At 37.9% G+C, this 17,908-nt stretch overlaps 1 protein-coding gene across 6 annotated transcripts in view; it reads right to left on the bottom strand.

The window, feature by feature from the left end:
- LOC103142312 (disks large homolog 5) overlaps positions 1–16,684 on the bottom strand; it is a 30,987-nt gene extending 14,303 nt beyond the window's left edge. For 2 of the 6 annotated variants that reach the window (XM_007558317.2, XM_007558321.2), the window contains exons 1-13: positions 15,973–16,684; positions 8,908–8,994; positions 8,086–8,254; positions 7,091–7,234; positions 5,521–5,692; positions 3,712–3,968; positions 3,221–3,533; positions 2,329–2,559; positions 1,164–1,348; positions 937–1,062; positions 661–793; positions 444–568; positions 154–329 (exon numbers count right to left, since the gene is read on the bottom strand). In XM_007558317.2, the coding sequence (XP_007558379.1) occupies positions 154–329; positions 444–568; positions 661–793; positions 937–1,062; positions 1,164–1,348; positions 2,329–2,559; positions 3,221–3,533; positions 3,712–3,968; positions 5,521–5,692; positions 7,091–7,234; positions 8,086–8,254; positions 8,908–8,994; positions 15,973–16,252 (2,398 nt within the window). In that variant the 5' untranslated portion in view covers positions 16,253–16,684. The remainder of the gene's footprint in view (positions 1–153; positions 330–443; positions 569–660; positions 794–936; positions 1,063–1,163; positions 1,349–2,328; positions 2,560–3,220; positions 3,534–3,711; positions 3,969–5,520; positions 5,693–7,090; positions 7,235–8,085; positions 8,255–8,907; positions 8,995–15,972) is intronic. The other 4 variants (XM_007558319.2, XM_007558322.2, XM_007558318.2 and 1 more) reach the window with 3 other exon arrangements.
- Between the last annotated feature and the right edge of the window lie 1,224 nt (positions 16,685–17,908).

Genomic DNA, 17,908 nt, shown 5'->3' with positions numbered 1-17,908 from the left:
CATTACTTGGTATTGATCTATCATATAAATTAGATTGTGGTTTTAACATTAAGTAAATTTGGAAAAGTCCTTGGGAAATAAATACTTCATCAAAGCATTTCAAAAGCGACTCTATAACTTTAGGTGACTGTTTAACTGCACCAAGAAACTGACCTTTGTGTCCAGCCAGGTTAATCTGTATTGGGGTGATGACTCGTCCTCCGAGTGACTTCCTCCTTCGAACCACCATATTGATTACTCCCTCCCAGCTCAACACAGCTTTGATCACTTGCTTTCTGTCCTTATTGGTCAGATCCACATCATTAATCTTCAACAACCAGTCGTTCACCCTGCACAGTGAAGGACTTGAGATCAACTTTTGATTGCTTTTACTTTCATTCCTGATATTATCAAAATGCCCTTAGGATGTCATCTAAATCTAAAGGGGTAAAACAGACATTTACCTTAATCTTCCTTCTGCAATACTTCCCTTGTCCACCTTGGAAACAAATATCCCACTATCTCCGGTTAAATATGGATCATTTATGCATTCAGCAATATCAAAACCAAGTGCTTTCAAATCCATATCCTAGGAAAAAATACAAATATTCAATTACCGAACATTTAAATAACTTGCTGTTTAACAAAATGAATTAATAAAAAAAGCATGCCAACTCCCACCCTGTGCTTTTCCAGCTCTACAACTTCCGTTTCCCACTCTATGGAGTCTGTGTCTATGGCCGAGTCATGTGAACTGTGAGCCATTAGCTGGCGATATCTGGCTTCTGTATCCAACTGGTCTTCCAACTTCTCTCTGAAAAACAACATGAAATATGTTTTTTTCTTTTTAAAAGTATGGTAGCCAAAATGCTTCATGGATAAGATAATAACTTTGTAGTAGTTGGCCTATCATCTAGCATGAGGAAAATAAAGGTAAGGGGGAAAAAAAAGACACACTTTTTTTCTTTGAGTTCTCGCATAGCATCGTTCTTCTGCTTTCTCGTATCATCCAGATTTCTAAGAGCATCTGCCAGATCGCTCACAGCCCTGTCTCTCTCTCGTCTCAGGTTGTCGCATAACGTCCTGCAAAACAACAACAATGCCAGATCTTACAAAGGAATATTTCTGTATCTAAATCTCTACACTAACGAGCAGAATAAATATATTTCGAACAGATTCTTTACCGAATGCTCTCCCTCTCTGCCACGATCTTGTCCCTCTCCTGGAAGGCCCAGTCCCGTCGACATTTAGCGACCTCTGCCTCTTGCAGCGCCTCCTTAAGCTCCTGAGAAATGGCCTCATACTGCTTCCTAAGAATCTCAATCTCTTTGTTGGCCCGTTCCATATCCAGAGTGGCAGAGTCTTGTTTCTGGAGCAAAGGATGAAAACATTAGGCTACAGATAATCATCATGTCCAAGTGTAAAAAAAAAAAAAAAAAATGTGCTGCCGAAAGTCTAAAGATATCCAGACCTGGAAGAAACATCCAGTAAACTACTTTTAACTGTAATTGCAGAAAAGTTTTACAAAGTTTTGCCTTAGAGGGGCTGAATATTGATCCAATCCACACATTTAAAATTTATTTGTAACACAACTTTAAGAACAGACAACTTTCCCCACCCACTATTCATGTTGGTATGTTGTGCTACGTTTTGTTGGTCTTACAAAAAATCTAATTAAAATGTACTGACATTTGTAATTGTAAGTAAGTATTTACACAAAGTAGTATTTCTCTGACTTAAAGGTTTTCTCCAGTATTTTGAAAAGCTAAAGGCCTTTGTGAGTTTTTCCAAAAGAAAACACTTCTTTCATATATTCTAAAGATATAGGCCAGCAATTAAAAACAAGCATGCTCTTTTGATTTAGAACAAAATAACCCACAGAGTGGATTAAACAGGGCAGTATGAGGTTCGTCAGACAGAATGAATGTAAAGGTCACTCAGAGTCTGCTGGAATAAACCTCTTTTCTTTCTCCATAAATCTGCCGCAGAAAGGCTGTTAAGTGTATTGAGAAGATAAATTAAGTCAACTGCTAAATTAGACTGCACTGTGCTGTTCATTTTTCATGCAGTGCAGTTTTCCTGGGCTCTTAAAAAGTCAAACGGTTGAGGCTCCACATTTTAATTAATGGCAATTTTCCTAATGGAGAACTCTTGAGTTAGACTGTAAATAATCCAACAATTACTGAAAACAGACCGAAGGGTGACGCATGCACTTCAACAAGATCAATGGATGCGAACTGCCAAGCTTTACTTTGAATACAATATGAGATCAGACGAGAGGATTATTGTCAATCGGATAAATCGGTCCTACCGTTTGGACTGATGAATCACTTCTGTCTGTCTGGGTACCTGTCTGGCCTGGTAATACTCTCGCAGCAGCTGGTCCCTTTGGATGATGGCTTCAGTTCTCTCTTTGCGGGCCACATCCCTTTCCTCACGTACCGTCTCGATGTCCTTGCAGGCCTGGTTCAGCTCCTTCTGGGCCTCAGTTTTGTCCTTTACCTCATGGCAGTATTTCTCCAGCAGTTCGTTCTTTTCGCAAATAGCTCGGTCCCTGTCCACCAGTGCTGAAGCTAGCTCCTTCAAGTTACAAAAACATATGCAGAAGTGTTCATTCATCCCATCTTTATAGTTCCTACTCATTTTTTCATGTCCAAAGAGTTTTTGGTCTGTCACATGACACAAAAAATACTAAAGGTCACTAAGAATTTATAGAAGATATTTCTAGACAAGGAAGGCTTTGAATAAAAACTGAACCTTGCAAAACCAGAAAATGTACAACAGGGAAGGAAGGACGGACAGATGGTGGGAAGGAAAGAAAAACGGGGAGAAGGAATGAAACAAGGAAGAAAAGAGAAATGCAATCAGGAAATGGAAGAAGAGTACGAGGAAAGAAGGACAGAAAGAATGGAGGTAGGGCACAAGGATAGAAAAGCAGAAGAAAGAAGAGAAGGAAATAAGGGTAGAAGGAAGACAAAAAGGAAAGGAAGAAAAATAATGCAAGAAAGGAAAGAATGCAAAAATGTAAGACACAAGGGTCACGAGGTTTTGACACAAGGAAACAAGCAGGGAAGCAAGGAAGAAGGATGGAAGAACAAGCAGCAAAGGAAGAACAAGGACCTTCACAACAATTCTAATCCTAATTTTTTTGCATTTTTATCTTTACCGGAAAAAAAAAAACAAAAAAAAAACATACAAATCTTTTTCAAACTACGCAGGAATCCCTCATTTCAGCTCTTACTTGCTGCAAAGCCTCCAACTCCTCGTTGGCCACTCGTCTCTCTGAGGAATTGTTCTTGAGTTTTGCCTCCGCCACCTCCAGCCCCGTCTGGAGCCTGTCCACCTCTTTGATCACCTGGTCCCTCTCACTCATGATCAGGCGGTATTCGCTGATCACAGAGTCCCGCTCCTCCTTGTACTTCTCACAGTCCTTTACTGCCTTCAGCTGCTGGGTTTTAAGTCGCGTCGTCTCTGACTGCAGACGCTCCAGCTCTCGCTGGAGCTCCAGATTCTGGACTGTGGCCTTGGAGAGCTCATGTTGGGTGTTGTCGAACCTGAATCGAATAAGGATTTTACAGCTATTTATCTGTATTTACAACTTGTAGAGTGCAGAACTCCATTCAGGAAATCAAGCACTATGTTTGCAGCATAATTACTCGAAACAGCCATTAGTCACTTTTTCTAAAATCATGTTTTCAGTTGATTTGTGGTGCCCAACTTGTGCAAATTTACCTCTGAACAGATGTGGAGAACTGCTGCTGGTAGTGGATAGCAGCATCCCTCTGTTTCGACAGGATGTCCAGGGTCTTCTGCAAACGATGATTCTCCTCCTCAAATTGGTCCAAACGGCTCAGGTCTGAGTTATGACTGGCCGTTTTCTCATTGTAGCGCTTCCTCAAAGCTTCGTAGTCGCTTTTCATTGCCTCCAGTTTGTTCACCGTTGTTTCGTACAGCTTGTTCAGCACATCAGATGATCCTTCTCTGATCACCTGCAGTTTGGAAATAATATTTTCTTTTCTAAAAGTATTAAGTGCTTTATTTGCAAAGTAGATTTCACCATGTTTAATAAAATGTAGATCTCATTATTGTTTGTCAAGCCTTGCATGTCTGTGCACAAAAAAGGACATTTTGTAGAAGTGATATATTCATACTGCTTGATTTTTATTCACATTTTCTCACATTACTACTGCAAAGTTCAATGCATTTTATTGGGACTTTATGAGACAGACCAACACAAAGTCATGTGTACTTAAATGTGCTGTGCATTTGTGTTCTACCCTTTGCAGAACTACCTTTTGCTGTAATTACAGTGGCAAACTTTCTGGAGACTCTACAAGTTTCAAACACACTAGGAGACTGGAATTTTTTCCCATACTGCTTTGCACAACCCATATTGCTGTGTCCTCTACATGGCTTATGGCAAACTTTAAACAGGAATTCCTAAAATGTTCTTTTAGTCAAACGACTTATCTGTTTCTTTTCTAACAAACCTCCCAGGCCTGGATTCATACAGAGATTAAATTACACATTGATATTTACTGCTTCATTTACTACTTGGTTACATATTCAAAAATCACACCACACAAACCATTCATTATATTTTCCTTCCATGTCACTACTTTGTGTTGTTGTCTATTAAATAAAACTCCAATAAATTGCATTGCAGTTTATAGTTGTAATGTGACAAAATGTGAAAAAAGTTTAAGCGGAATAAATCTTTTTGCACCGTCCTCCACTTCACATGACCTTTGTCCCTTTTTATTCAAGTACTGCCATATAGTAATCTTGACATGTAATAAAGCCTGTGGATTAAATGAGACACTTTACCTTGAATGCAGCAAATTGACAAAACCCAAAAACAAATCCTAACCTCAATACAAAAGTCTCTAAACGTTCCAAACCTCTGAACCAGTTTGTCAAATTCTACACTGATCATTTAGACTTATTTTCCTTAAAAAAATTCAAGACAAACAACATTTGAATGGAAGAACTTTAAGCAGTTGGTGATCAACATCTAAAATGTCAACAACAAAGGTCACCTCACTGAGCTAATTTGCTTCCTTATTTGAATGAGATCAAAGTTTGCCCTATAAAGACATCAGCTCTGGAGAGAACAAGAAATGCAATTACAATCAAACATTGCTCTAAAATATTCCCTGTAGCTATGTAAGAGATTTCAAAGATTTAATGATGCAACTTTTACACTGCATTGAGGTTAAATACACCAAATGTCAAGTAAAATAACAATAAATAGAAAGGCATATCTCAAGTCGTTTCTTTAATTTCTAGAAATTGTTTGGTCCATGGAAATGAGGGAAGACGAGGACTGTCTGACCCCATTTGTCTAAATGTTTTCTCCTTGGAGGTAATGGACTGAAAGACAGAATTTCAATTACATTCTGTTTCAAATGTCTACATCCAGCTAATCACATGTCAAGGACATCCAGAGATGGAATGGAATGCAACAATATGCTCTGATAATGCTTCTGGTTTGTATTCCATCCATGCTTTTTGTGTGTAAAAGTAAAAATGCTGACCTACCTGCTGGTACAGAAGCCTCATGTCAGCCACCTCCCTCTGGTCTTCCTCATGCAGCCTCCTGAGCTCCTCACAGGTCTGCTTCACATGGTTGTGCTCTCTAACCAGCTGGATGTTGTGTTGCCTCTCAGCCTCCAGCTCTTCTTTTAGCTGGTTGTGGTCACTCGCCAGACGTCTGCAAAGAATATTAGAAGTACTAGAAAGGTACTGAGCTTAAGGAGGCCTTTTCTAACAATACACTAGAAATCACAGTTACAAAAAAAAAAAAAAAAAAAAAAAAAACTTTACTCTGAAGGGATTGGCTTTGAACAGAGATATTTTTCTTGAAGTTATCAGTGTGTTTTAGAAGGGAGAGCATTTATCAGATGCAGCCAAGAGGCCAAACTGTTAAATCTGGAGGAGCTACAAAGATCCAAAAGTTAGGTGGGACAATTTTGTAGACATGGGAGTTGCAAATGCAGTGGAAAAAAAATTGCTTCTCAAATTATCTGTGTTAATGTGCCCCATTTGGTCTCTAGTTCAAAATTTCTTAATGCTGAAGCACAAGCAAGATAATTCAGCTACTCTCCCTCTATGAAATTAACTTATACACATGACTGTTTTAAAGGAATTATGTCAGTCTAATTAAATATTCCAAGAGATCAGATAACAACAAGCTTAGACTTAAAATATCTAACTTGACTGAGCTGAACTATTTCTGCTGCTGTACTTTGATCATTCCCCACTTGATTTTCTTTATTAAATGCATTATGCAAATATAACAAAATTTAACAAAAAAAATAATCACTTCTTTAGAATAATAGCAGGTATTACTGAATAAAATGCTAAAAGTAAAACTTCAATTAGTCTTGCAATGTTCTTTTTTTGTTGTTAATATGAACATGATAATAGTCATGTTTAACCTCTTTAGCCCACTGCCACACAAATACCAATTATATCACAGAAAAATACACAAATACTAATTAATTACTAATGTTTGTACATGCTCAACATGACCCACTGATATAATTACAGTTCACCATCAGGTATGAATGTGATTTCCCATTGACCTGGTGCTTCATGGATAAATGCAGGGACAGACCAAACAGCAGTAAATAAATACTTTCTGTGAAGAGCAAAACAGGCCCAGAAGGAGCGGCTTAAACACGGCAATAATCCTTCATCTGTTTGTTTGCATTGGGGGGCAGATGTTGGTTGCACACAGTTTGGGGGAAGAGTATGGCATCATTAAATCACACAAATGGACCAGCCTTTCCACCATGTCTACTCCGGACAGCTTATTCCACAGACCCATAAACACTCCGTTTGCAGCTTTATCCACATGGCACAGATGCTCAGCCATGAAAAGTGTTTTATTAATGAATACAGAGGTCAAATGGGCATGAGCAAGGGATGCAACTCTGATTTTAACCTACTCTCTGAAAATCTACTCTCTGGTGTTATAGACTTACAAAAAGAAGACTAAAACCCGTCTAACCAGTCCACTGGGATGAGAATGAATACATACAGCAAAAGAGAACCGGCTGTTAAAAAATGTACAAAAAACATCCCTTATAGCAAATTTTCCACTTACCGATAAAAGTCTGCCTTCTTCACAGCCTCCTCGCACCTCTTCAGAGTGGTGCTGTGCTGGTTCTGCAGGGACTGCAGGTCCGCCATTGCCTTCATGCACTGCAGCTTTAGACGCTCGTAGTCGTGGCCTGATCTTGAGTTTAGTCTGTTTAACAGAGGGTAAAGGCGGAAGCAAAATAGTGACAAAATACCAGTTAGGTTGAAGAAATTCACTTGAGTGTAAGAGAGCCATCACAGCCATCAAAATTTCTGCCGACAGGAACAAAATAAATTCATTTACACAAACAAAGTGCATTTTAACAGTTATGCATTTAGAATAAACTGGCTACAACATTAGCATCAACAGATCTCATGAGGGAAATTACAAATTCTCTAGATATAAAAAAAATTTTTTTTAAAAATCACACCGGCAATTATTAAATATCAACCACCTATTACAGTATGTTTTTTTTTTTTTAATAACAAGCAGCCATTTGAGAAGATGTGGTGTACCACTGAGGTCTTGGGGCTAAACTATTTAATATACTGTATAGATAAACAGGCCTCAGGAGGTGTAGAGTTCATCCTGTAGCAACTTTTCAAACTACAGATGCGTAGTTTTGCTTTAAATATAAAGTAAAACTCATTACAAAGATTCCATATTTTTATTACTTTACTTTATTTTGCCACTGTAATGATGGTTTTATGTTTGCATCTTTTAAATTTCTTCGAATTGCCTAGTTGAAATATGCTAAACAAATTAGCTCGTCTTGCCTAGTGATGTTTAACTTTTACATTTGTCAATCACACAAGGCGAATTATTTTTGCAAAGCGCTGTGTCTGATGGACACCGATGCACCCCACAAACAGAAATGATGAGTTTTATCAAAGTCAGTGCTGGAGTCTCCCTGGAAATTTTAGAGCGCTTCATGTTTCCATAGGCCAGTCATTTTCCAACAGAATTCTTGCAACTATCCATCTTGTCAAAAGGATCAGCATTAAATTGTTTACATATACCTGCATTCGTCAATAGAGTTTCCAGCTGTATGGAGGCCCACACGTTTGAGCAGTTCATCCCTCTCACGAGTCACTTGTCTCAGCTGGAACAGCACCGCCTCCATCTTTTCACTTGTCTGATGGACATCAACATGGGCAGGAAGAGGGGAAGAGGCTTGACCAGAGGTACCTGCAGGAGTCAGCATGTTACTGAGGGTAAAAGCCTTCCACAAACTGCAAAAGATGGAGCAGTTCATCCTATAAGATAAAACTGTTTAAGTAACTATTTCAATTGAGAATTAGGAGGAAAAAGAAGCCAAAAAAGAAAAAAGGAAAAAAAAGGTCACAGGACACATCTCCAAAAATAGAGTATTTGTTATTGTGTTCATCTGCAAAGCGCATACATTCTCAACTGTAATTATTTATATGCAGTGTTGGGGGGTGGGGGGAGGGAACTACAACTTTAAAATTACAATTTCACTTTTGACTGCTGCAATAGGTATTGCACATTTTGACTGATTTCCAACACAGTTGTTACAACGCAGATTTATTTTTTTTTTCGCAGCATGTGCTGCTCAAATCCTCCGTCCCTGGGAGAATGATCAAATGAACCAACTCTGCGTGTCTGTGTGAGTGCATGGTGCTAGAGTGTTTCTAAATCGTTCTCACATCTGTCTAATCACTTGCATGTGCTCACAGTCTAAATAGCAAACAACCAGTCACAGTGTTATTTATAAAACTGTGGTCAGATCCTCAGAACAGACTGCTTTTATGTAGGGGGGGGGTGGAGTAGAAAATGTTTTGTTTCACAAATCTTTATACATGTTAAAATGTGTAACTCACCAGGGGTGCCACACTCACCCAAGCTGCTGAGCGAGCTGCTGCTCTCGGAGTCTGATGGCATGGTGGACAGAACGCTGTAAGTGGACCCTGTGGGACGAACAAAAACATTAAAGTCAGCTCTGTGGCTGCATTATGGGTCGATGATTATCTCCGGCATTGTGTGGCACATCAAGGCTCAACAGCTCGAGTTACAATCAGGAACCTTTAGTGGGAAAAAAAGAAGTCCAGCTGGAGGAATAAAAGCTGGGACTTTCCCCAACTTTGGATGACAAGCCTGTGGGCTTACAGAGTGTAGCTAATTATCAGTTGGGCAGGAACTTTGAATACAGACTCGCCGGGGCCCCAAAGAGGCTGCAGTCTTCGAGCTTCTTCTTTTATCTCCTCTGACAACAACACACCATTCTCTATGCAAAAAGCCCCTTTACAGAATACAGTGATTTATAATTAACTGTAATGAAAGAACAACACTTAACATTATAAAGAAGACCATGAAATTTGACTACCTGATGAAAGTAATGACAGAACAGAATCAGGTTGAATATAAAATGCAGTTTATTTTCAGTTATTGGTAATTCACTTGCCAATTTTCTCAATCCTCTGTTTAGACGAATTAAATCTAGAATTTTTATGCAACAGGTCAACAAATTCTAACCAAGCAGTGCAGTTGTAATTCATCATTAAAGGGCCGTATGTGAAAAAAAAAAAAAAACATGCAATTCTGATACTATTGCAATCATATTAATTGGGTGACAATTTTGCTTTTTTGTGAGCTTTCCTTTATATACCTCTAAAAATGTGCATTTGGTGTAGACATCAAGATCAGTCAAAGTCTATCCTATATGCTACATATATTATTGGTTTCAAGAGTCTGAATGCACGGCACTTGAAATATGACATCCGACCAATTACTCCATAACTTTCACGTACAAAGACTCTTTGCTGTCCTGCCCACTTAAGGTGGATTATATGGATTTTGCCAACATAAACTCAGTTTAACTGCAAGAGAATCAATAAAAAATACAAGACAGTCTCTAAAAACAATCAAGGTTTTCATGACTTTCCTAACTGCTGTTTGGCATTCATAAAAGGCTTTCAAGTGTGGGAAGGTTTGATGAAGACCGAACCAAAGAGCACTTGCAGTTCCTGATCCAAAGTGAGAAACCACAAAAACACCAAATGAAAGGAGACAGAAGACAGCTTTCCAGTCTGGGTTGAACAAAAATAATAAAAAAAAGCCAAGTTTTTGTGAAGATTTGCCTGTCGCCCAAGCCAAGCTGCTGGAGTGTGGCAACTGCACACCTGGTGTGGTTGAGTTCATCATTTTAGTAAGCCAGCAGTCCGACTCCAGACCACAAATTTTTTCTTCACTGGTGGTTCTGGTGTTGAATACTGATGGGTTGCTTTGCTGAAGCTAAAAACCTTGTTTTTTTTATTATTATTATTAATATTATTATTATTTCTCCCCTGGCCTAAAGTGAAAATTACCAATTATGCCATACAATAACTTTTTATTGTTTTTGAGAATCTGACAGGTTAGCAATAACCATTGGGTTCTTAACATTCACATTAAGAGTTTATGCCACTCATTTCCCTCTCTCTGTAAATGTGTCAAATGCATTACTTTTTAGCAATAAAAAAAACATGAGTATTGAGTAAAAAGTTGCTTACTGGTAGATTTGATTTTTAATTATTGGTTCATACTACTCTTTCATAAGTTCTACATAAGTTCTCCCCCCTTTTTTAATCCTGAAAAAAATATGAATCTCTTCTTTAAAGTGCAATTGTTATCTTGAATGAAAAGGTAAGGAAATCATAATTTACATGGGTTTTGGTAACATATCAGATTGATATGTTTATGTATACTTTCAAATACATCTTTCATTAACCCAAAAGATTTGTCATTAGGTCCAAATCAAAAAGAATATATGATTTAAACTGGTTCAATAAAGCAAAGAGTGTTAAACAGTTTCCAACAAACTACAGATCAAATAAATTCTAATAAAGTGCTATAGAGAGCTGGAAACTTGGTTTAGAAGGCTGGCCTTGATCAAACAACCAGCACTGCACATTTACTGACGTCTTACTTGGCGGACGAATGAACAGCTTATAGTTTAGTTAAATCAGCATCTTCCATCCATGATGTGAAGCAGTCCAGTGTAGATCTGGGGCAGCCAGGACCATGACAAACGATTCTATTTACCCAAGTCCCAGTACTCCAAATAAATCCTCGCCTGGCTGGGTTCCCTCTAACTAAGGGATACTATGAGCAGAGACTACATGGAGCCAAGCTAACATGCTTCACTCTTGTTTTTTCTCCCAGCAAATGACGAAAAAAAAGAAGAAAAAAAAAGGAAAAGACTGATGTGCCTCAGGAATCGTACCATCCCATGGATCAAGCTCTTTTTGTTCTTGCTCCAGCTTGAGTTTCCCATGACTTTGACAAGGTGTGCTGTGTTTGAACTGTGGTAGTCTTATGACTTTGAACACACTGCAGTCCAACACTCGTCACTTAGCTAATTTATTAAGGTTTAGTTGCCTAGTGATTCGTCTATTCTGTTCTCCTAACCAGGTTTTTAAAAGTGGTTTGGAGAAAGAGTTATCTAGGCTTTCTGAAAGTATTTTAAACTAAAAGGCCTTCTTCTTATATATGGCAAGTACTTTACCATTTTGAGAAAAGGATTTTTTCTGCCAAGACATCCTGTAATATTAACACATACAGTATCTTAAAAAAATTACCCATGGCCCTTAAATTTTTCCATATTTTGGCACATTGCAACCGCAAAATATACAGCTTTTCATTGAGGTCTTATGTAATAGACCAACACAAGGGAGCATATAATTGTGAAGTCGTTGTGAAATTAGACATGGTTTTCAGAGATTTTTTGCACATCCAGAAACGTGCATTTTTTTGATTGAATGAACAGCACCTGATTAGAAATTGTTCAAACCTTCAAAAGCAGAACACTAATCACACAAAATATGGACCGTGCGATCACCCAGGTCAAACACGGCTCTGTAGTATTCTTATAGTTTTCGGGGATTGAACAAAAACAAAAAAAAAACAATCATTTAAAAGAATCCAACATCCAAAGCCTAATGAACCATTATATCACAGAACAGTTTAAATTATTTTTGCAAAGGTTAGACTTTGTGTTTCATGTTTTCTAAAAATCACAAGTACTTGTGCCCAAACATAAAACCTAATTTGCTCTTCTGAGAAATCAAAAGCAATCCTTCCAGAGGGAAACTAGTTTGCATTAAATAAAAGGTTGTTAATAATGGACACGTTGACTGTTTAAGGTCATTTATTAGTCACTGATTAAACAGCAGCAGAAAATTTTCCTTGCAATATAAGTAAATAAAGCAAACCTTACAGTGATTTGGTTCGCGAAAGCAGCTGCTGTTAAATTTCTAAAGTGATGTGCACTCCCCATTCAGCACACAATTCTGATTTTTGCAAAGAGAAATTATTGATGACCAAATGCTGAAAAGGAGGAACAAAAAATATCTAATTAATTATTGAGAGGTAGGGTTAGGCAGAAGAGTCAGATTTTTTTTTTTAACACCAAATATCTTGCGTTGCTTCAGAACTACTTTCAATTGAAGCAGCAATTAGAAACAGTTTTTGCCATTTGCTTTGTAGAATCAATTTTTTTTCACATAAACATGAGTTATTTTCCTCAGCAACTTCTGGGGGCTGTAAACCCTGGACCCACTAGTTGGAGGGAATAGTTATCTATTGAATTTTCATTACTTTGACATTATGTGAACAAATTTAAATTAAATTCCATTACACAGATAAAATATCAAAAATATATCTGCATAACACTGAATAATGTTGATGTACACAAGCACTTCTGAATGTTCAGGCTTCCTTTTTTGTCACAGAATAGAACGGAAATAATTTTAATTTATTGGGGAAATTCAGGTGTACAAGCAGGTGTTCCTGTCTCCCAATCACTTTTAATTCAAAATGATTTACATAATGAAAACATAACATTAATGCAAGTGCAGTGGTTAAGTCAAGGAACTTGATGAAAAGTTGGAACACAGACTTAATGCTGTTTCAGTAATATTAATCGAAGACAACTCAGGATTTCAGCATTTTTGCAATTTTCTGGAACTTCCAGAAAAGCTCCAGATTAGAGGGGGGTAAAAACTGAGACTGCTTCTCCATGTTTGGTTCTGATGCAGAGTAGACTTGAACTAGGAGACCTGTGGTCTGGAAGATTGATACAATGATGGCAACAGATCATTTATTAATAAACTAACAACATAAAAGTCTATTCTATTATAAAAATCCCAATAAAATTCATTGAAGAATGAGGTTGTAAAGAAGCAAAAGGTGGATGAGGTCCACATTTGCTTAGCAAAAAAAAACAACGTATATTTGTACAATGAGATACTCCAATCTTCAATACTGTAGTTTTATTTAGCTAAATATTTAAAAAAAAATACTGTAAATTTAAAGACTCACCATCTTTTCATAATATATGGTTTCAACAAAGTTGTAAGGAAATATCAGCACTAGTGATATCAAACAAAATACAGAAGCTAAAAAGATTTTGCTGTTGAAAATAATCCCAGGTTTTTCCTTTTGTAGTTTGAAACCAAAATAATACCCGAGCCATGATACACACCCTGATAATCTGCTGTCATCATTTTATTGTTCCTGATGAAAAGGGAGAAACAATGCATAAACAAAAAGGGTTCTCCTGTCAAGCCCTAGAGCAATGGTTGTATAAAAGCAGCAACTATCTTAGTTTATTAAATACACACAGAGATTCAAATAAAATGGTGTTATGTGAATCATGTTTCAATTTTAGGGACTTTTTCTACCACAGTAAACATTTCAGAGTTGATATTTGAGAATGACCCAGAGTTCACCAGTAAACCTGTCCACATTCATTAATTTTTGGGGGCTTTTTTGTGACTCGTATACATTTAAAATGTTTTAGATACACCGACAGTAACAGGCTTTGGGTTTCCAAAGGAAAGGCCCATGTTTAGGCTGTGCAGTGGCGGAACCTGTCTGCCCAGTATCAAAGGTTACCTTAGCACATTTGCAGCCTTTGTGTCTACCAACAGGAAGATGCACATTGCAGCATGTGCTCTCTTGAGCTCTGATGCGTTGTGGGATCCCTCAACGATCCCACAATGCATCACTGCACAGACATATTTTATCACATGGCAAATTAACAAAGCATGCATGCACATGAAAAAAAAAAACTATATAGATATGTAATTACATAATGAATACATTATTTAACACCTTACTGAGTTCTCCAGCCATGATACAATGGTTAAGGCCGAACTGAGCATCTAGCAGTGGAAACACTAAATCTTCTGGCCTGTAAAGATGCAGTGAGGAAGACTGCTGAGCAAGGAACATGTACCAATGTGAATTATGCTGCTGAATACACCAAGAGCATGAGATAAATCAAAGTCTATTTAGCTTATAGAGTTCACAGATGCAGAGGTATTTCTGAAACGTAAGAATTTACGTTCCCAAGGAGAAAGACCTTCATAAATAGTCATTGTGGAGTGAGAGAGAGAACTTTTAAAGGCAGTGGGTCATAGAATAGTGATGTGTTGATGATTTGAAAATGAGCTTTCACATCATTAAAATCTTTCTGAATATTTGAGGGAAAAGGGAGTAATACACATTTTGTTTTTACTAGAGATGCAGCAAGACAGTTGGCTGATTCCAATTGGATGATTTTATGCTTGACCTAAAACAATCAGTGGTAGGTTTTGCAGTATGTCTTCCTCTTTTCCTTTCCGATTACTGTGAGTAAAGTTGGAAAGTTATAAATGAAGCAAACTTTTATTATTTTTGGATGCGTTTTATTTGTACAGAAACGGCTGTACCACAACATTTGGGTTTTTACTGTATTCGTAGATTTCCACTGATACATAACGAGAGAACTCTGTGACTTTAGACTATTTGTGAAAAATCTTCTTTTTTTTTTTTTACAATAGGCTACATACTAACTTTGCCAAAACAGTTACATGTATATTATGACCACAGGATGAAAAATATATGTATTCTGAAAGTTGTGATTTATGGTACTTAGAAAGGAATCATATTCAGCTTAAATGGGATCAGTTTAGAAATAAATGTGGACCAGAAAATCTGACCAGTTTTCTGATAAATCTCCATAAATCTGATCAGGGCATATTCTATTCCTGCTAACAGCTTATCGAGAATATTCTGTGATAAAGGTTTAAGTCCCACAAGCTAAGTGTTATTTAAGTATTGTTTTGTTTCAATTAAAGCATAAACCATGGCATTTTTCATGTCACAAATTAATTTCTTTATCCAGTTCGACCAATTTTAGACCAGATAAATGAAGTCAAAGGTATTCATAGCTTCTGAATTTATTCACATTTGCATGTCAGACTATAAAGTTCTCATCTGAAGAGAGTACCTTCTCTTGCATATGCCGTGTCTCTTACAAAGCTTCCGTTGGATTTTTTTTTTTTATTAAAATAAAATACTTTAAAGTTTGTGGCTGCAATGTGACAAAAAGTGGAAAAGTTCAAGTGTTATTGTTAGTTTTGCAAGCCACCGTTTGTGTGAAACATAGACCATTCATTTTTTGCATTTAATCAGTCAACCACAGTTTATGTAACAATGCAACTCTGTGTTGCAGCAGAACAAATCCAACTGATGTTCTCCATTCTTACACATTTAACTCTTAGCTCATTCATTCGACTTTGACATTGGGGTAATTGATTTTTTCACACAGACACAATTGAGCCAGTCATGTCACTGTATTGATTGTTTCAATCCATTTCTTTTAGGTCCATTAAGTAGCTTTCACAAAAAGGCTGGCTGGGGGTGCTTTTAGTGGCATAACAAATGCGACACGCATAATGGTGTGTGTATAAATCACATGACGGTCCAAAGGGAAAGTTGTGCCCTTTATCAAGTTGTCAATAAGTCTGTTTTACTATTCCAAGAAGAGTTTCGAAGTTGTTTTTGCGTTAATATTATTTTATGGAGCAGCTTAGCTCTTTCTGGTAATTAAACAGTATATAAGCGTTATGAGTGTGCCTTACCTGTGGTGCCATCCAGCAGCAGGGAGTGCAGGTGAGGGTGAGTCGCCTCTAGAGCCGTGCAGAACTCCGCGAAGCAGTCCCTGTCCTTGCTCATCAGTATCTTAAGGAGAAGGTCCACTTTCTCAGAACCGGAGACGCAGTGGTGTCCCAGCTCCCTCAGCTCCGACTGACTGAGGGCCCCACGGCGGGCCAAAACGTCCACGACTCGGTCCGCGTCTGTTATGGACTCCACTAAGTTCTGGTAGCATTTCTCCAACAACTCTTTATGCCGGAGCTCCATCTTCCTTCCCCCCTCCTCCTCCCCGCTTCGAAGTCTCTCTCCGCGTTAGTCGACCTTACTTCGGGCAAGCTACTGAAAACTGTCCCGCTCGACCCACTCGGGACGGTTTTCAACCCTAAATGAAGGATACACAAGAAGAAGCCATATTTGTTGCCTGAGGCTGTTGACTGAGCAAAGATGACAACACATTTTTTTTCTCTCCCCACCCGACGCCCGACGCTCCGTCCTTCTCGAGAGAAAAATAAATAAATAAACCTCTGCTACTTCAAGCTGGACTGTGACGTGCTACGAAGGGAAACTAAGCCAGAATTTGAGTTCTTTCAGCATTCTGAAAACTGTAAAAACTCTCTTACAGCCCTGTCTGTGACTACAAACTCCGCCATGTCTCACCCTACAAGTAACCGCATCGATTCTGCAACCAATCATATTTCTGAGTCATGGACGTTTAAGGTAAATGTGGGCGGAGCTTAGTTCTTAAGCACACCTGGCTCCCCGCCTCTCTAATCACAGATATTATAGTAAAAATAAACGTATCAGCAACCTTGCTTGGAGAAAATATTTATTAACATTGCCATGCAAAAGTATTCACACCCTCAAACTTTTTTTCCTCTTTTTTTTCTGTGACACCACACTCCATATTTCTCAGACATTGTCTCCACTACTGTGGAGACTACTGCATCAATCCTGCAGAGACATCAATTCTGCAGATTGATGTGTCTGCAGGACACATCAATCTTTAGCAGAGGCAGTTATTGATGAGCAGTAACCAGTTATAAATTATATTGAGTTATTGTACTGGTCTACGGTGGGAGGTACATGTTTGTAGATATTCATGCACCACTTTGTGTTGGTCTATTAATTGTGGTTGTAACTTGACAAAGAGCAAAAAAGCTCAACCAATATAAATAAAATGAAATGCAAAGCATGTTGTTAGTTATTATTACTGTATTTTTAAGCAGCTTCACTGCATTGTATTTATAAGGATTAGGAGCAAGCTCAAACATACAGGTACTGACTTTACAGCTTAGCACAGTACACAGTGTGCCTATACATTTAAGTTTGAAACACTTTCAACAATATTATGTAACATGTCAAATAATTTGCTCTGCCTGCTGGGGAAATCCATTTGGTTCTCACCAAGCGAGCTAGTTACAGTATTTAGAATCTACCGTCACCGAAGCATCAAATCAGCATGAGGGGTTGCAGTAAAAACATTAATGAGCACATTTTGTGATCGTTTTTCTTCCCTGTAGCTAATTTGTTATCCCCTTTTGTGTCTGCAGTCATTTTATTGTTTAAAATCTGACAAGGCTGCATGCTCTTTGCTATTGTGTTTTACCAGAGGAAAGATGTTAAGCCTCCGGACAGCGATATCTGCCGCCGCATCTCATTATGCGTTTGTTGTCCATCTAATCCTGGGGGTTTGTAATTTGCTTGTATGCACTCATGAAGTTTAAAGCGGGATTAGGCCCCTGGCAACCAAATGTCACTTAGTCGTACAGTCCTCATTGGACAGCTGGAGAAAATCCACTGCAAATCAACAATTCAGCCAATACTTACTGATTGTCAAAACTGCAGTGATTACATCAGTGACTGGCAACAAGAACTTAAAAAAAATAAAAAATAATAATACATATATATATATATATATATATA

This window comes from Poecilia formosa, unplaced genomic scaffold, assembly GCF_000485575.1.
Source record: "Poecilia formosa unplaced genomic scaffold, Poecilia_formosa-5.1.2 Scaffold95, whole genome shotgun sequence".
Lineage (NCBI taxonomy): Eukaryota > Metazoa > Chordata > Actinopteri > Cyprinodontiformes > Poeciliidae > Poecilia > Poecilia formosa.
The sequence above is the reverse complement of the archived record's forward strand: the minus strand, read 5'-3'. Positions and strand labels throughout refer to the sequence as shown.